Consider the following 19,715-nt stretch of genomic DNA (forward strand, 5'->3'; position numbering starts at 1 on the left):
CACATTGTTTATGGGAGCTGACTATAGGCACATTAGCTGCTTAAATGTCACTGATTATAAAGCACGGTCATGATCTGGATGTGAAAGGCTCCGTTTCCGTTCAGGGTTTGGTTGCCATTTCCAAAATGATTCCAGGTTTTTACCTTGTTAAAATTCCTGCTACTTCATGCTCGCAAGCTGGATGAAATTTCAAGGTTTCTTGCTGTTGATATGCTTTTCCTCCAGACAGAGTTAAAGAAGGCAGTGCAGTCCATACAGTGGGACTGAATCAATGGACGTGTAAAGTTTGTTCTGATGTCTTTCAGGAACCGCATCTTCTCACAGGTAAGACCCTTTGCCTGATGTACCAACAGAATGCTCCCTCCAGAAAAATCTCTGGCATGGCTTTCACCACATCTGGTAATGTCAGAGACCTTAGCAAGGCCTTTAACAAGGTCCTGCAGGCTATTCTGGAAGGGTAGTTCAAGGAGAGATTGGTAATTAAATTCATAATTGGCTCAATGGTAGGAAGCAGAAAGTGATGATTGAGGTTTGTTTCACGGACTGGGAGTCTGGGACTAGTGGTGTTCCACAGGGGTTGGTGCTGGGAGATTTGTTGTTTATCTGAACAATTTGGATGTAAATACACAAGGCCTGATTAGTAAGTTATCAGATAACACACCCCACCACATCCTACCAAAGCACCATCAAGAGTGTCCTGAGCAGCTGCATCACTCTCTGATATGAGAGTTACGATGCGTCAGATCACAAAGACCCTGCAACGGATAGTGTGGACTGCCGGAGATGTCATCAGGGTTTTTGCCCCTTCCCACCCTCCCCGGCGCCCCGTTCAGGCCATGTATCTGAAGCGCTACATATGCAGTGCCTCTTTGATCTCCTGCCATCGGGCAGAAGGTACTGCAGTACAAGAACCAGAACTGTCTGGCTGGGTAGTAGCTTCTACCCTCAAGCTGATAGATTTTTTAAACACCTTGCAGTCACCCAGCACACGTGTACAGAATGCCCTGCCGCCTCTTCCCCCCACCGCTCCCCAACTCCCAACCACGCTCCATCTGGCACTGGCCACTTTTATTGCTGCTGTTTCACACATTTTTATGATAGCTTGTTTTATTATAATAGTGATAGTAACATTATACTGTCTTAAATAATCATGCACCTCACACTTTGTCAACCTGTCGGTCTTCAGGCCATGCCACCCAGGGACTTAAGCTCGTATTATTTTGTGCCAGTATGTGGTGTGTGTTACTCTCTGTACTGTGTTCTGCTCCTTGTACCCAGAGGATCAATGTTCCGTTTAGCTGTTTCCATGTGTGTGGTTGTATGACAGTAAACTTGAACTTAAACTTGAAATAGGTGGTATCATAGGCAGAGAAGGTTGTCAAAAAATTACAAGGAGATATTGATTATCGAAGTAAATTGAGCTGAAGATTGCCAAATGTTTTTCAATTCGGGTAAGAATGAGGCGTTGCCTTTTGGGAAGTCAAACCAGGACTTGCACAGTGAGTGGTTGTGCTCTGGACAACACTGTGTGTAGGAGTACAAGTCAACAACCAAGTACAGTGACCAGACCAAAGTGAAGCTCTGTGTTCTGTCCACACTCCTGTATGGGTCAGAATCTTGTACAGATCGGATCACTCCAAGGTGAAGCTGTACCGGACCTTTGTTCTGTCCACACTCCTGTATGGGTCAGAATCTTGTACAGATCGGATCACTCCAAGGTGAAGCTGTACCGGACCTTTGTTCTGTCCACACTCCTGTATGGGTCAGAATCTTGTACGGATCGGATCACTCCAAGGTGAAGCTGTACCGGACCTTTGTTCTGTCCACACTCCTGTATGGGTCAGAATCTTGTACAAATCGGATCACTCCAAGGTGAAGCTGTACCGGACCTTTGTTCTGTCCACACTCCTGTATGGGTCAGAATCTTGTACGGATCGGATCACTCCAAGGTGAAGCTGTACCGGACCTTTGTTCTGTCCACACTCCTGTATGGGTCAGAATCTTGTACAGATCGGATCACTCCAAGGTGAAGCTATACCAGATGTTTGTTCTGTCCACTCTGCTGTATGGGTCAGAATGCTGGTACGTGACAGAGAGTGACCTGGCTAAGGAAGATTTCCAACCACGCCCTACCCCTTCAGTGTCACCAAGAGGACACTGAGCAGGAGACCAACGTGGCGCCGTACTGTGGAGGCAGAAATGAGATTCCTGAGTCACACTTGGGGCACAATAGGGAAGATGGCCAAGGACAGAGGTGGAGGACCTTCATTGCTGCCCTAAACACCAGCGGTGTAACAGGCAATCAGACAGGAGTATAAGTATACCCATGTTCACTGAAAGTGGCATCATGGGTAGACAAGGTGGTGAAAATGTCATTTGGCACTCTGGGCTTCATCAGTTAGGGCACTGAGTACAGGAAATGGGACATTATATTGCAGTCAACCCGGTGAGACCACACTTGGAGTCTTGTTAAAAGGTTTGGTCGCTGTGTTAGAGGGAATGCATCATCAAACTGCAAAAGAGTGGAGTTAGATTAGATTAGATTCAACTTTATTGTGATTGTGCCGAGTACAGATACAAAGCCAATGAAATGCAGTTAGCATCTAACCAGAAATGCAAAGAATAGTGTTATTTACAAAATAACTGCGAATAAAAAGTAAGTGCTACAGCACACAAATATAAAAGTACTGAGAGTACAATATGGGTGCAATACTGCTTAGCGCTGTGATGTAAGGTTCAGCAGGGTCACAGCCTCAGGGAAGAAGCTCTTCCTGTGCCTGCTGGTGCAGGAGCGGAGGCTCCTGTAGCACCTACCGGATGGGAGGAGAATAAAAAGTCCATGGTTAGGCTGAGATGCATCCTTGATAATGCTTTTCGCCCTGCCCAGGCAGCGTTTATGGCAGATGTTCTTATTGATGGGCAATTGGGTGCCGATAATCCGCTGGGCAGTTTTCATCACACACTGGAGTGCTTTGCGGTCCGATATGGGCCAATTGCCATACCACACTGAGATGCAGTTGGTGAGTACGCTCTCAATGGTACAGCGGTGAAAGTCTGCTAGGTCCTGGGACAGAGGTGAACTTTCTTGATGCTCTGCAGGAAATAAAGGTGCTGTTGTGCCTTTTTGATCAGGATGGAGGCGTTCAGGGACCAGGTGAGATCCTTGGAAGTGTAGACACCAAGGAATTTGAAGCTTGATACAAACTCCACTACAGCTCCGTTGATGTAGATGGGGACGTGAGTGTGGCTCCTAGTGTGCCTGAAGTCCACAATGAACTCCTTGGTCTTCTGGGTGTTAAGGGCCAGGTTGTTGTCTACACACCACGCGGCCAGGTGCTGGACCTCGTCCCTGTAGGCCGTCTCGTTATCCCCTCTGATCAGGCCAACCACTGTGGTGTTGTCTGCGAACTTGATTATGGAGTTAGAACCATGAACAGGAACACAGTCATAGGTGAAAAGGGAGTACAGAAGAGGGCTCAGCACACATCCTTGAGGCACACCAGTGTTCAGGGTGAGAGTGGAGGAGGAAAGGTTGTCTAATTTAACTGATTGGGGTCTATTAGTCAGAAAGTCCAAGGTCCAGTTGCAGAGGGATGAGCTGATACCAAGCTGGCGAAGTTTGGTGATCAGCTTGGAGGGGATCACAGTATTGAATGCCAAGCTAAAGTCAATGAACAGCATTCTGACGTAAGAGTTGGGGCTGTCCAGGTGGGTCAGGGCAGAGTGAAGTGCCGTGGAGATGGCGTCCTCTGTTGACCTGTTGGTGTGATAGGCAAATTGATGACGATCCAGGGTAGTGGGCAGACAGGATTTCAGATGTGATAGAACCAGTCTCTCAAAGCACTTTGCAATGATAGGAATGAGCGCAACTGGGCAGAAGTCATTCAGACCGTGGCAGTGGAATGCTGAGCGAGGAAAGGCTGTTTCCAATGGCAGAAAGACTTGGCAACCTTTTTTCTCTTTTGTAAGATGACTGGCAAGTGAACCAGAGATGACATTAAGGACAAAAAGTGGTCATGAAGTTGCTGTGGTCTGGATCTCACTCCCTGGAAGAATGGTGGAGCAGATTTAATAAATAATTTTCCATTGACTGGATTCTCAACAATGCAAGCAATTAGTCAAAGTCTTGTCAAAGTAGATTTATTATCAAAGTACCTATATCACCATGTACTCTCCTGAGAATCATTGTCTTCCAGGCATTTACAGGAAAGTAGAGAAATACAGTAGAATTTATAAAAAGAAATATATAAACGACGAAGACTGGTAAACAAGCAATGTGCAAAAGAAGACAAATCAAGCAAATAATGAAAAACATAAATAACACTGAGAACGTGAGTTGTACAGTTCTTGAAAGTGATTCCATAGGTTGTGGAGTCAATTTAGCAATTGAGGTGAGTGAAGTTATCTGCACTGGTTTAGGAACCTGATGTTAGGTGGAAAGAGGCGAGATCAATTGGGTAACCTTTTCAAAGAGCTGGCAAGAGCTTGATGGGCCAAATTGCCTCCAGTGTTTTATCATCCTATGACTTTATATGGAGTGATCAATCTCTGGATTGATTTTTGGCTGGTGGTTATATCCTCTCGAATCACTTGTGAGGCATTTAGACGATGTTGTGGTAGAGTCGGTGGTCGATCAAGGTGTGCTAGATGGGTTGTCTTACCTCAGTTTTCAGAGATGAGGTGCTGTCTCGTGACTTCCACCTTCAGGGTGTCTACAGTAGAATTCAATTTGGGACAGTTGCTGTTTATTTGTCCACCCCAGTTCCAGACACTAGCTCAGAACGGTGGCAACAAAATCTACACTGGGTTGAATTTTTATCTTTTGAAAACACATGAAGTTGGTCTCTGGTGGTGTCAATGGAAATGAAAACAAAATCAGGTGTAAAATTGACTCATACTCCAGGAAGTGCAGATTCAAAGTGTTAATGCTACAGGTGCTGGTGAATCTCTTGTATCTTCACATCATTTTCTGCATCGGTGGCTTGTCTTCTGCCTCACCTTTGGAACAGATACACCTTCAGCATATCCACTTAGTGGCCACTGTATTGGGTACCTCCTGGACTTGATAAAATGGCCACCAAATGTATATTCATGATCTTCTGCTGCCGAAGACCATCCATTTCAAGGTCTGACATGCTGTGCATTCAGAGAGGCTCGTCTGCTTGTAACGTGTGGTTATTTGAGTTACTGTTACCTTCCTGTCAGCTTGAATCAGTCTGGTTCTTCTGACCTTTCCCACTAACAAGGTGTTTTCGCTGACAGAACTGCTGCTCTCTGGATTTTGTTTTTTTTTTTGTTTTTTGCACCATTCTCTGTAAACTCTAAAGCCTGTTGTACATGAAAATCGCAGGAGATCAGCAGTTACTGAGATACTCAAACCACCCCATCTGGCACCAACAATTATTCTATGTTCAAAGTCAATAAGATCACATTTCTTTCCCCATTCTGATGTTGGTTTGAACCACAACTTGACCATGTCTGCATGCTTTTATCCATTGAGTTTTGCTGCCACATGATAGGCTGATTAGATATTTGCATTAACAAGCAATGTATCTGACCCCAGCACCGTTGCTTACTATTTATGAGCTGATGTTTTTATTTAATCTTGATTACCGCAGAGCATCTGATGAATCACTTGGAGCAAGTTCATGGAGTGCCTGCCACAGCGAAAGATTTGGTTCCTGATAGAGTCGGGGGCCTTCTCTCCGTTGACCACCCGGTTGTAGTGGAAGCTGCCACAAATCCAGAACAGAAGCCCAGAGCCCGGCGGCCTCGGAAGCCGAAGTTACGGCGGGATGAGCCTGAGCAGTTGCCCACTGACTACAATCAGAACACAGGTTGGGACTGTCTCTGCATTTTGAATGGCAATAAAATGGCGTTGCTGGGAGCATCTTACAACACGAGCTGGGGGACAGGGGCATCCTACAGGCATGGTTGGATATATCGTCCTATGCACAAGTACATGTGTGCACAGATGAATGAAAAGCTCACTTACAGCAGCATCCACAGGCACATAACATAGACAGCGTTCACCAGAAATAAATTTATAAAGCATAAATTATATAGTTCTTGTTTTTTGCAGAATTCTTACTTAATGTATTTTTTGTGTTTGTACTTCCTGAGGAAAGGTGTGAGACAAATATGCTTCCTGATGGTGCGGTAGGTACAAAAGCAATAGTAGCCTTCAAGAGAAGATAAAGAAATACAACCAAGAGCAAATTGCTAGAAGTAAAGGGCAGAGGGCAAGGGACAATGCCAAGGTTGGGTAAATTGAATTGCTCTTTGAAAGAATAACAATGAGTCTAATGGACTACATGGCTTCTTTTGGTTTTGTGCTGTGAAGAGTGGAATTTGGGTCTTTTCATTGAGGTGAAGATACAATTTAAGAAAAATCCATTGCACTGCCTTTTCTGTAATTCTCGCTACTGCGTTTTATTGCAGTGTCTGAGAGCGTTGTGAAAGCCTCTTCCACCTCTGCACCTCTGGAAACATCTGTCCGTGAAGGAAGAATGGGTGATATGTTAAGTTCAGGGAAAATGTTGCGAAATGCCCGTCATGTACGTCTAAATTTGAGGTAAATCCTAAGGTACTAAATGCACATTTTGGCTCTTGCAACACCTTTACCATTTCCCAGCAGCCTATGCACCACTAAAATGGCCCATTCATCTTGGATGTAATGAAGTTTTTTTCAGAGAGGTAAAGATGATTCTGGGGAAAAGGGGAACTAAAGTTTCTTTAGCAGAGTGGCACTGCATTTCTGATAGAGGACACACAGGAGGTGAGGTGGAATCTAGGACAATTGAACCTGAACAGAGAAGGGCCATTCATGTGGGGGGTTAAGACATAAAGGCTGAAAACTGTATGATTCTCTCTGCTGCAGCTAAATTGATTGCTTCAGTTAATGGATGTTCAGTGTCTAAAAAATTCTAAGCCAAGGAAGGCAAATTAAGCTGGAATATGAACAACTGGCAGCTGGAGGAATGCAGTGGGTCAGGCAGCATTCATGAAGGGAAATGATAGTCGATGCTTTGGTTTGAGATCCTCCATCTGGTTTGGAAGAATAGAGGGGAGATGAAATGAGGGGGAGTGGTGGGACAGCAGGCAAATAGGTCTAAGTGAGAAGAGCTCAATGAGCTGCAAAAGGAAGATGAATGAGAACTAAGGGTTGTGCAGCGGGCAGATGAGGGCAGTGGGCTATGTTCCCTCTAAGCTGTGCGTGTGTGCACACGCACACGTTTTTCTTTCTTTCTTTTTCAATCTCTTTATTAGTTTCATAAAATATAAACATAACATAGCAATAATACAAAATTGTTGGAAATACATTGTTATACTTAAGATGAGTAATTATAAAACCAAATAGTATAAATTGACAAAACTCCCAATCATGTAGGATAGCAATGAGTAATACAGAACAAAAAAAATAACTGGAGAAAAATCATGAAAAAGAAAAAAAAACCCCACCCCCCAAAAAAACTAATCTAAACAGAATTAGTCAACTAAACTAAAAAGACTTGGGCAATTTTAACAACGTAAAAATGGAAGAAAAGAAAACCTTAGTGTCGACGACTCCATTCCTCTCAACCAGCAGTACAGAGAAGTAAAATAAGTTTGGATATGGTCAAATTACATCATATGAAAAGTCTGAATAAATGGCCTCCAAGTTTTTTCAAATTTAATGGAAGAGTCATAAACCACACTTCGAATTTTTTCCAAATTTAAACTCAATATAGTTTGTGAAAACCAGTGAAATACAGTAGGAGGGTTAATCTCTTTCCAATTCAGCAAAATGGATCTTCTAGCCATTAAAGCAATCATCCAACGAGTTGAAGAGATTAAATGATTTGAGTCCATCATTGGTAATCCAAAAATAGCAGTAATTGGGTGAGGTTGTAAGTCTGTATTCAAAACCGTTGAAATAATATCAAAAATATCTTTCCAATATTTTTCCAACAAAGTACATGACCAAAACGTGAGTTAAAGAGGCTATCTCGGAATGACATCTATCACTTATAGGATTAATATAAGAATAATAACGAGACAGTTTATCTTTGGACATATGAGCCCTATGCACTACTTTAAACTGTATCAACACATGTTTAGCACATATAGAGGATGAATTAACCAATTGAAGAATTTTTTTCCCATTTTTCAATCGGTATAATAATCTTAAGTTCTCTTTCCCAATCAGTTTTAGTTTTATTGGAAACATCAGGACATGAATTCATAATTATGTTATAAATAATTGCTACAACACTTTTCTGAGAGAGATTCAGATCTAAAATTTTTTCCAAAGTATCCATTGGATATGAGTGTGGAAAATTAGGAGAAGCAGTAATCAAAAAGTTTCTAATCTGTAGGCATCTAAAAAAGTGAGATCTGGGTAAATTATATTTATTAGAAAGTTGATCAAAAGACATGAAACAATTATCCAAAAATAAATCACAAAAACGTACTATACCTTTGGTTTTCCAATCAAAGTAAGCTTGATCCATAGTGGAAGGTTGAAAAAGGAAATTAGATATAATAGGACTTGCTAAAATAAATTGATTGAACCCAAAAAATCTTTGGAATTGAAACCATATACGTAAAGTATGCTTAACTATTGGATTATTCATTTGTTTATACAATTTAGAAGAAATAAAAGGAAGCAAAGTTCCTAAAACTGAACCCAAAGAAGACCCTTGTAATGAATTACATTCAAGATTTACCCAATGTGGATTTAAAGATGCATTCAAAACTCGTAACCAAAATTTTAAGTATCGAATATTAATTGCCCAATAATAAAATCTAAAATTCGGGAGGGCGAGCTCCCCCTCTTTTTTGGATTTCTGTAAATACCTTTTACCTAGCCTAGGATTTTTGTTCTGTCACATATATGAGGAAATTTTAGAATCAACATTATCGAAAAAAGATTTTGGGATAAAAATTGGAACCGATTGAAATACATATAGAAATTTAGGCAAAATAATCATCTTAGTAGCATTAATCCGACCAGTCAAAGACAAAGTTATTGGTGACCATTTAGTAAACAAAAGTTGAATCTGATCAATTAAAGGTAAAAAAATTAGCTTTAAATAAATCTTTATACTTTTTCGTAATTATAATCCCTGAATATATAAATAAGTCGGTAACCAATTTAAATGGTAAACATGCATAAATAGGTGCCTGCTTGTTTAGGGGAAATAATTCACTCTTATTAAGATTTAATTTGTAGCCAGAAAAATTACTAAATTGAGCCAACAAAGCTAGAATAGCAGGAATTGACTTCTCCGGATTAGAGATATATAATAACAAATCATCTGCATATAGTGATAATTTATGTATTTCGTTTCCACGGGTAATACTAAAACTAGCACACAATGGAAATTAATGTGCGCACAAAAGGTTAGTTACCTAAAATAATGTAGTAATTAATAATGATACTTATTGAAAATAATCTTTCAGCTAAATGTTTCTGTTAACTAGTTAGTCGGTTTTTCAAATACCACAATGCACGTCACTAATTTACGTCACTTCACCTATCCTTTTCCGGGATCTGGGAGACGATGTTTCGTGGAGTGACAAAGTTAAAGTTTTGCTAAGCCAAGAATGTGAAGAAAACATCACAGTAGATACAAGTTTGCTGTTGACCTTTATAGTCTTTGTGTTCATTTTGAAGAAAGGTTTCCTGAAGATGAGGAACAAGAATGGTCAGCTTTTGATTTCTCCGCAATTGCAGATTGTGACTTCACATATGGCGATGAACAAGTTAATGCCTTATGTCTAAAATATCATGATTTTCTAGCTGAAAATACTGTAATAGAAAGTTTAATGATTTCAAATTTTCTGTGCAAGAAAAAATTAAATCCAAACTGATTTCAAACTTTGCTCAAATGGTGGCACTTGTACTTCAAAATGAACAGTTTTGCGACCTTGCACAGTTGATGGACATTGGGGGAACCTTTCTTGCGTCTAGTGCGGACTGTGAGTGAGGTTTTAGCCTAATGAATCAACTCAAAACAAGCTGAGAAACCGTTTAGGTGATTGTCATTTGGATATGTTAATGAGAATCAAAAGCTGTCATAGAACCGTAGAACATTACAGCAGAGAAACAGGCCTTTTGACCCTTCCTGGCTGTGCCGAACCATTTTTCTGCCTAGTCCCACTGACCTGCACCTGGACCATATCCCTCCATACACCTCCCATCCATGTACCCGTTCAAGTTTTTCTTTTTCTTTTTTTTTTTGCTATTTATTTTTTATTGAATTTCATCTTCAAACATTTCCATAAGATGTATTTCAGATACTGTACATATATAATCATATTTGTCACAAATCTCCACATAATATTTATCTGATAGAAAGGAGAGGAAAGAAAGAACAATCGAAAGAAGAAAACTATGTACAGAGTAGGGAGTGATCTTTTTTTTTACAACATATTCATTGACTTGTGAGAATAAAATCAGGTCTATGAGGTGTTATGTAGTTAAACCATTTTTTCCAGTATGAATAAAATTGTTCCAACTTATGATTAACAGATGCTGTTATCTTCATTTTGTAAATGTCCGTTGTAATTTCAATCCATACATTTAGAGTTGGGCTTTCCTGTGATAACCATTTCCTCGGTAAGGGTCTCTTTACCAGCCACCAGCAGTACATTCATTAAATATTTATCTCTTTTCAACCATTCTTGAGGTATATACCCAAAATATATAACACCCCCTGTTTGCTGGAGAAATTGTGGAAATCAAAATGCAAACCATTATCATATTTTCTGGGAATGCCCTGTTATCAAAGACTATTAGAATGGGATACATAATGCCCTACAAGACATCTTTAAATGTGAAATACCCTTTGAGAGTAAGACCATATCAATTGGATGGAGGTTCTGTTAGTCTAGATAGAGTTTACAAAGAATGGGTAAATGCCGAAGACAGGAGAGAGAAAAATTAACTGAGTGACTTAAAAATGTTATTTTTGTTGTTATTCTGTGCAGTTTTGTGTCAAATATTTTGTAAAGCTGCATAAACTGTGCCATGTGTGCATTCAGTGCACACGTACTTTTGTCAGAGGAAAAAAATTTGCACAACATAAGATTTTTGCGCACACTGACTACTAAAAATTAGAGGGAACATTGGCAGTGGGGGCTTGGCACCCAGTGGGAGGAGTGAGTGAGAGTCTGAAGGGGAAATGTCATTTGACAATGTTCTCAATGACTGATGGATCAGGCTTAACAGACTGAATTGGTCTAACCTTTTCAATTAAGTTCTTAAAAGCACCAACGTGGCCAATGCTGTAAGCTTCTGCGAGAGACTTGCATTAAGATAAACAGCACTTCTTAACCCACGTCGATCATGTGAATGTGTGTATGAGATGCGCTGCTGTTAATCGTGTATTCACGTCCACAGGCCTGACACACACAGAAAGATACTGAGACGTTCAGGTGACCTGCGAGTCTACCAGTGTTACCTCTGTGATAAATTCTTCAACAACAGCAGCAATCTGAAGAGGCACATCCGTTCTCATGGTAAAGCCAACATCCAGCCTTATTATCTATTCAAATACTCAAGTCCTTGAGACAGTAGCATGTGAGCAGTTTAACATCTGTTTTTTTGTAAATGATCTGGAAATGCTTTATCTACATATCTCATTTTCTGTTCCCCACAATATCCAAGTACGAAAACACTTATACCAACATCAGCCCTCTTGGTCATTCGTTCCCCTTGCTAGGTGCTAGGGGACTTGAGTTTTCTCTTGTACTTTGAGCTTTAAGCATTTAGTGCTGATAAACCATTTCATTAAAGGAGGAGGAACTGGTGAGTTCTGACGTGAGCTTTCAAAGGTAATCACTGGAGAGCAGCCAGCAATGACAATGCTAGTTGCCTTTAGGGCAGGCACGCTAGGATGTCATGGTAGCATGGTGGTCTGAGTAACTTTTAGCAGTGTCGGCAATTGGAGTTCCCTCCCCACTGTTGCCTGTAAGGAGTTTCTACGTTCTCTCTCTGACTGCGTGGGTTTCCTCCGGGTGCTCCGGTTTTCCAAAGAGTAAGTAAATTGTGGGCATGAAGCATGATGACACTTGTGGGCTGCCCCCAGCACATCCTTGGACTGCGTTGGTCGTTGACACAAACGACGCATTTCACTGTATGTTTCGATGTACGTGTGACAAATAGAGCTGATGTAATCAAGACCAAGGAGCTGATCACTGATCTTCAGATGAAGACTGGCCCCTTCTCCTGAAGCCAGACAGAGGTGGAAAGAGTCAGCAACTTTAAATTCCTCGGTTTTATTATTTCAGAGGACCTGTCCCGGGCCCATCACGTAAGTGCAGTTCCGAAGAAACCACAGTAGCGCCTCTACTTCGTTAGGAGTTTGCAGAGATATCCAAAACTTTGACGAACTTCCTAGAATGTGCAGTAGAAAGTATATTGACTGGCTGCATCACAGCCTGGTATGGAAAGGCTAATGCCCTTGAACGGAAAATCCTACAGAAAATTGTAGATATGGCCCAGTCCATCACGCGTAAAGCCCTCCCAACCATTGAGCACATCTACTGTCGCAGGAAAGCAACATCACATCATCAGGGAGCCCGCACGTAGGACATGTTCTATTTTCACAGCTGCCATCAGGAAGAAGGTACAGGAGCTTCAGGACTCTCACCACCAGGTTCAGGAACAATTACTACCTCTCAACCATCAGCTCTCTTGAACCAATGGGGATAACTTCACTCAACTTCACTTTCACCTCACATTCTCGATTATTGCTTATACTATTTATTACTTTATTAATATTATTAATAAGTAATATTACTTATTATTACTATTTCTTTCTCTTTGTATTTGCACAGTTTATTGTCTTCTGCAGTCTGGCTGAATGCCCGGGTTGGGTGGTCTTTTGTTGATTCTGTTACAGTTGTTATTCTGTATGCCCACAAGATAATGAATCTCAGGGTTGTACATGGTGACATGTACACTCAGTGGCTGCTATATTAGGTACACCTGTATACCTGCTCATTAATGTAAATACCTAATCGGTCAATCACGTGGCGCCATCTCAATGCATAAAAGCGTGTAGACATGGTCAAGAGGTTTAGTTGTTCAGACCAACCATCAGAATGGGGAAGAAATGTGATCTAAGTGACAATGACCATGCAATGATTGTTGGTGCCAGACGGTGCGATATGAGTATCTCAGAAACGGCTGATGTCCTGGGATTTTCACACACAACAATCTCTATGATTTAGAGAGATTGGTGCGGAAAAACAAAAACATCCAGTGACTGGCAGTTCTGTGGAGGGAAAAATGCCTTGTAGTGAGAAAGGTCAAGAAGAGAATGGCCAGACTGCTTCAAGGTGACAGGAGACGAGGGTATCTAAAATAACCATGAGTCACAACAGTGGTGTGCATAAGAGCATCTCCAAACACACAACATGTCGAACATTTAAGTGGGTGGATTACAGCAGTAGAAGTCCGCACTGGGTTCCACTCTTGAACCTAATAAAGTGGCCACTGAGTGCATGTACAGACCAAGATTTTCCCTGTAGAAGTGGGATGCAGGGGATTCGTTGCTACATCTACGACCAGTCTATTGAAGATGGGGATGAGGGGTCACTCCCTCCAACAAGCAATCAAATCCTTGTCAAACGCAGCAGAAGAAAGCAGCGATTGGATTTGGATTAAAAGGAAAGACAACTGGGCTGCAAGATGAAGACAGGAGGGTATGGAACTGGGGGGGGGGGGATGTATCTGGGACACCAGGTAGCACTGTTGAGCCCTCTGGAGACGCCGTGGGCTTATCAACGAAAGGAGGGTGCCCACCTGATGACCCCGATGACGTACCTACCCTCCCTCCTTGTCACCACACCAAACCCACTGCCAACATCAGGAGTGCCAACTTACCACGGTTTGAAACATCAAGTCCTAGTAGCTCTACTGCTCTGCTACTTCGATAAATTTACTTTGAACTCCCACCATTATGTCCCAAAAATTTACTCTTGTGCTGGCAAATGGAAATTTCACTCTGGGCATTATTCACTTTCAAGTCATCTGTAGTGTAGAAAATAGAATGAAACATCCTCTCAAATGGCGCAATAAATACATTCAGGATAGCAGATTCATTGGTTAGTTCCTCTGTACATCTTTCTATACGAAGCCCCAGATCTGATACAGCAGAAAGGCCTATCTCCAATGTGGATTAAATACAGAACCAGGCTCCATCTGCTATGAGTTGCCAGGTTAGGTATGACATGTACGGTACTGTGCAAAAGTCTTAAGCACATGTATATAGCTGAGGAGCCTAAGACTTTTACACAGTACAGTAGTCAATTTAATTGCACTGTACTGCTGCCACAAAAAAAAGCAGATTTCTTGACACATATGAGTGATGATAAACCTGATTCTGATATAAGTCTCTATTGTGTACTGAGAGTGGGGAGGGGGCAGGGAGAGGTGGAATCGTGGTTGAGGAAAGGGGGAGGAAATGGGAAGCACTAAAGATACATTCTGTAATGATAAATAAACAAATGATTTGGAATAAAATAGCTTTGCCTGGTGTCCCAGGGCTGGGTGTGTCTGCACCCCCAGTACTTCTCTGTCACCCGTCCCATGGCGCTTCACCCTCGCCATTTCAATGTCCTTCACTCCTGTCAGATTTAGCATCTTCCTCTCCACTCCACTTTGACAAATACAGTACCATGCAAAAGTCTTGGGTGCCCTATCTATATATGCCTAGGACCCTTGCACATTACTGTATTATATAAATTCCCATCACTACAGTTAATGTTAGATATAATTAGAGATGCAACAACTTATCATTGCTGCTATCATTTTGATACTACATTTAACTAAAGTGATAAGTGAATGGTTTAAAAACCTCCTTTATTATACGTCTTGTGTTCTTAAGCGATTCCAAGAGGAGTTCTATTATTGATTGACCCATCAATGGAAACTTAAAGAGAAGCAACAGTATTAGGGTGAACATGTACAACCCAAATAGGTTGCAATCCAACAAATTAAAAATGGTAAATCCACACATGCACTACTAAGGCTACACACGCACGAATGTGCCATCACTTGCTATCGAACTCCATGTGATCTCTGACAAAAATGAGTCATTCCTCTGTACTGTTGCTGCTTGCTGACCCAAGCTGAATTACGTGGTTAAAAGTAGATTTAAGATCATAGTTGACCTTTTAATTTAATTTTCTTTTACCTTCAGGTGATAAACTTTACAAATGTGATGAATGCGAGAAACAATTCAGCCGGAAGGAAAGTTTGAAGCAACACGTCTCTTATAAGCACAGCAGGAATGAGGTGAAAGCCACTGATATTAATTGCCTTTTTATTGGAATTTGTACAGTGAATGAAATCTTGCTGCTGTTCAGTGGGAAATAAGATCATAAGACATAGGAGCAGAACTAGGCCATTAGGCCTAATCAAGAATCTCTGCTTTAAATAATCCAATGAATTGGCTTCCACGGCCATCTGTAGCAATAAATGTCTCAGATTCACCACCTTCTAGGAAATTTTTCCTCATCTTTGTTCTAAAGGGGCGTCTTTCGATTCTGAGGCGATGCCCTCTAGTCCTAGACTCTCCCACTATAGGAAACACCTTCTCCATATCCACTCTATCTAGGCCTTTCAATATTTGGTAGCTTTCAATGAGAAAATGAATCTCATAGTTGTATATGTGACATATATGTACTTCATTAATAAATTAACTTTGAACTTTGGGACTCCTCCCCCCTCCCCAATTCAGGCCCGGTACCATCAAACTCTTCTGTATGTATAATGTTTTATGGCTCTATGTTGTACATCAAAGTAAGAGGATGTGTTGGATTTCTTTCAACTTGCCACAGGAAAGCTTACCGATGATTTTGAGTCTACCATTTATAAAGGGAAAATTAAATGTTGGGTACAGAGGCTGGGAAAATCGGGGTAGTTTGGGTGGGTTTTGGACAATGAATAATGAAGCACCGAGGGAGTGTGAGGAGTGTATTGTTTTGAGATCCTGTATAGGGAAAGGTGAATAGGTGTAGGCAACTTGGCATGGGCCAAAAAGGTAGGCTCAGTTGAGTCATCATGTTGGCATCTACTCATAAACGAGGGAGACTGAGGATTTGGTTTACTTAAGTATGTGTGGGAGGAGGTAGGGACAGGAGGGCCAAATAGAAACTTCTAGTCTGTTCATCAGTGATTAATGTTTCTTTCTAATCATTAAAAAGTTGACTCTTGGCTCAAGCTTGATCTATCTTCATAAAGGCTGATATTAGAAGCAAAAATAACCAGTTGGTTAATTTAAACAAAAATCCATCATCTCTTTATAAGGGTGCGAACTGAGTGGCCCCTTTCTGTGTTGCACAATTCTATGAAAGTGAAGCAGGGCTGTAACTGATGTGTCCTCCCAGGAAAGGACTTGTCCAACAGTGACAAGTGTACGTTCGTGCACTTTTGATAGTAGAAATAAAGGCATAGACTATTTTCTAAACGGGGAGTAAATTCAGAAGTCAGAGGTGCAAACGGACTTGGGAGTCCTCCTGAAGGATTCCCTGAAGGTTAACTTGCAGGTTGAGTTTGTGGTAAGGAAAGCAAGTTCGATGTTAGCATTTATATTGAGGACGTAATATCAAAGCAAGGATGTAACGCTGAGGCTTTGTAAGGTATAGGTCAGACCACACTTGGAGTATTATGAGCAGTTTTGGGCTCCCTATCTAATGAAGGTTGTGCTGACATTGGAGAGGGTCCAGAGGAGGTTCGCAAGAATGATCCCAGGATTTAAAGGTTTAATGTATGGTGAGTTTTTGGCTGTGTGCCTGTACTTGCTGGAGTTTAGAAGAATGAAGGGCATCTCTTTGAAGTCTATTGAATACTGAAAGACTTAGCAGTGCCTATAAAAAGTATTCGCCCTCTTTGGAAGTTTTCATGTTTTATTGTTCCACAACCTTGAAGCACAGTGGATTTAATTTGGCTTTTTTGACACTGATCGACAGAAAAAGACTTAAGTCTCAAAGTGGAAATTGATCTCAAAAAAAAGATCTAAATTAATTACAAATATAAAACTCAAAATAATTGATTGCATAGGTATTCCCTCCCCCCCCCCCCCCACACACACAGACTGGAGCAATGTGTGATTAAGTGCCTTGCTCAAGGGCACAAACATGCTGCCACAGCTGAGGCTCGAACTAGCAACCTTGAGATAACTAGACGAATGCCTTAACCACTTGGCCGCGTGCCCAACACATATTGCTCTAGTCTGTGCGAGGAGTGGCGCCCCACATAGGCTTCCAATCTGCGCCTTGTAAGGCATGAAAATGCGTGACGCAGGCCTCTCATGGTCTGAGTCGACATACCCCCCCCCCACTTAATATGACACACCAAATCATCACTGGTGCAGCCAGTTGGTTTTAGGAGTCACATAATTAGTTAAATGGAGATCAGTTTTTGGAGACTTTGTGGAGTCAAGGTGTTCCAACCGATTGTAGTGAAAATATACCTGTATCCGGAAGGTCCAGCTGCTGTTGAGTCAGTATCCTGGGTAAAACTGCACCATGAAGACAAAAGAACAACTCCATGCAGCTCCACAACAAGGTTATCGAAAAGCACAGATGGAAATTTTGTTGTATCCAAGTCACTGAATATCCCTTAAGTCAATTATCAAGAAATGGAAAGAATATGGCACAGCTGTAAATCTGGCTAGAGCAGGCTGGCCTCAAAAACTGAGTGACTGTGCAAGAAGGGGACTAGTGAGGGAGGACACAAAAAGACCTATGACAGCTCTGGAGGAGTTACAAGCTTTAGTGCCTGAGATGGGAGAAACTGTGCATACAACTGTTGCCTGGGTGCTTCACCAGTCACAGCTTTATGGGAGAGAGGCAAAGAGAAAGCCACTGTTGGGGGGAAAAAAAACTCACATGAAATGTATGCTAGAGTTTGCCAGAAGGCCTGTGGGAGGCAAGCAGGTTCTATGGTCTGATGGCACCAAAATTGAGCTTTCTGGCCATCAGACTAAATGCTATATTTGGCATAAGCCAAACACCGCACATCATCAAAAATACACCATCCCTATTGTGAAGCATGGTGGTGGCTGCATCATGCTGTGTTGATGCTTCACCCCAACAGGCCCTGGAAGGCTTGTGAAGGTAGGTGGTAAACTGAATGCAGCAAAGTACAGGGAAATCATGGAGGAAAACCTGATGCAGTCTGCAAGAGAATTGTGACTTTGGAGAAGATTTGTTTTCCACCAAGACGATGACCCCAAGCATAAAGCCAAAGCTACACAGGAATGACTTAAAAACAACAAAGTTAGTGTCCTGGAGTGGCTAAGTCAGAATCCAGACCTCAATCCAATTGAGAATTTGTGGCTGGGCTTGAAAAGGGCTGTTCGCTCATGATCACCATGCAATCTGACAGCTTGGGCAACTTTGTAAAGAAGAATGGGGAAAAATTGCAGTGTCCAGATGTGCAAAACCGACGGAGACTGATTCACACAGACTCATGGCTGTAATTGCTGCCAAAGGTGCATCTACTAAATACTGGCTTGAACGGGGTGAATACTTACACAATCAATTATTTTGTGTTTTATATTTATAATTAATTTAGATCACTTTGTAAGATCTGTTTTCACTTTGACACAAAAGAGTCTTTTTCTGTTGATCAGTGTCAAAAAAAGCCAAATTAAATCCACTGTGATTCAATATTGTAAAACAATAAAGCGTGAAAACTTCCAGGGGTGGGGGGTGGTAAATACTTTTGATAGGCACTGTAGATAGAGTGGATATGGTGAGGATGTTTCCTTAAGTGGGGAAGTTTAGGACTAGAGGACACAGCCTCAGAATAGGACAACCCTTCAGAAAAGATACAAGGAGGAACTTGTTTAGCCGAAGAGTGGTGAATCTGTGGAATTCATTGCCATTGACGGTTGTGGACGACAAGTATTGAGTACATTTGAAGTGGAGGTTGTTAGACTCTTGATTAATAAGTATGTCAAAGGTTACAGGGTGAAGGCAGAAGAATGGGGTCGAGAGGGATAATAAATCAGCCATGATAGAATAGCGGAGATGACTTGATGGGCCAAATGGCCTAATTGTGCTCCTATGCCTTGTGATCTCATAGACATTGATTGAGATTGCCATTGTTATAATTTGAATTTCAAATCGGGATGCGACATGTAGGAATAATCTGCCAGGGCGGCCCATTGCTGTCCAGTGACAGTGTCGGTGATGCATGTAGTTGCAGTGGTCTCACAGGTTTGCTGTGTGGAAACAAGCTGTGCTACCCAGACCAGTTTTGTCCTGGCGTTAAGGCCACGCACAGAGAGCTGTGAGTAGATAGGGAGATGTTGAATAGTGTACAGTGCTCGTTTGCCGTCACCTGCACAATTTCTACTGGATGTGTGAGAGCTGGTGAAGCACGTCTTAACTGGAGGAGCACTTGGATGATATTTCAAGTGCTGCACGGTTTATCGGCTGCGGCTGGACAGTCTGACATCATTCCAGGCAGCATCTCTTGGAAGAGGTACAGTCGACGTTTCGGGCCGAGACCCTTCGTCAGGATGTCCTGACAAAGGGCCTCGGCCCGAAACGTTCACTGTACCTCTTCCTAGAGATGCTGCCTGGCCTGCTGCATTCACCAGCAACTTTGATGTGTGTTGCTTGAATTTCCAGCATCTGCAGAATTCCTCGTGTTTGAGTCTGACATCATTACTTGTTTCCCTTTGGGTACCTCAACTCGCTATCTTAAT

At 41.8% G+C, this 19,715-nt stretch overlaps 1 protein-coding gene across 3 annotated transcripts in view; it reads left to right on the top strand.

The window, feature by feature from the left end:
• prdm15 (PR domain containing 15) overlaps positions 1 to 19,715 on the top strand; it is a 97,641-nt gene that overhangs the window by 37,589 nt on the left and 40,337 nt on the right. For all 3 annotated transcript variants that reach the window (XM_072260027.1, XM_072260028.1, XM_072260029.1), the window contains exons 8-12: positions 226 to 324; positions 5,619 to 5,837; positions 6,442 to 6,574; positions 11,387 to 11,505; positions 15,195 to 15,289. In XM_072260027.1, coding sequence (XP_072116128.1) covers positions 226 to 324; positions 5,619 to 5,837; positions 6,442 to 6,574; positions 11,387 to 11,505; positions 15,195 to 15,289 — 665 coding nt within the window. The remainder of the gene's footprint in view (positions 1 to 225; positions 325 to 5,618; positions 5,838 to 6,441; positions 6,575 to 11,386; positions 11,506 to 15,194; positions 15,290 to 19,715) is intronic.

This window comes from Mobula birostris, chromosome 6 (assembly GCF_030028105.1).
Source record: "Mobula birostris isolate sMobBir1 chromosome 6, sMobBir1.hap1, whole genome shotgun sequence".
Taxonomy (NCBI): domain Eukaryota; kingdom Metazoa; phylum Chordata; class Chondrichthyes; order Myliobatiformes; family Myliobatidae; genus Mobula; species Mobula birostris.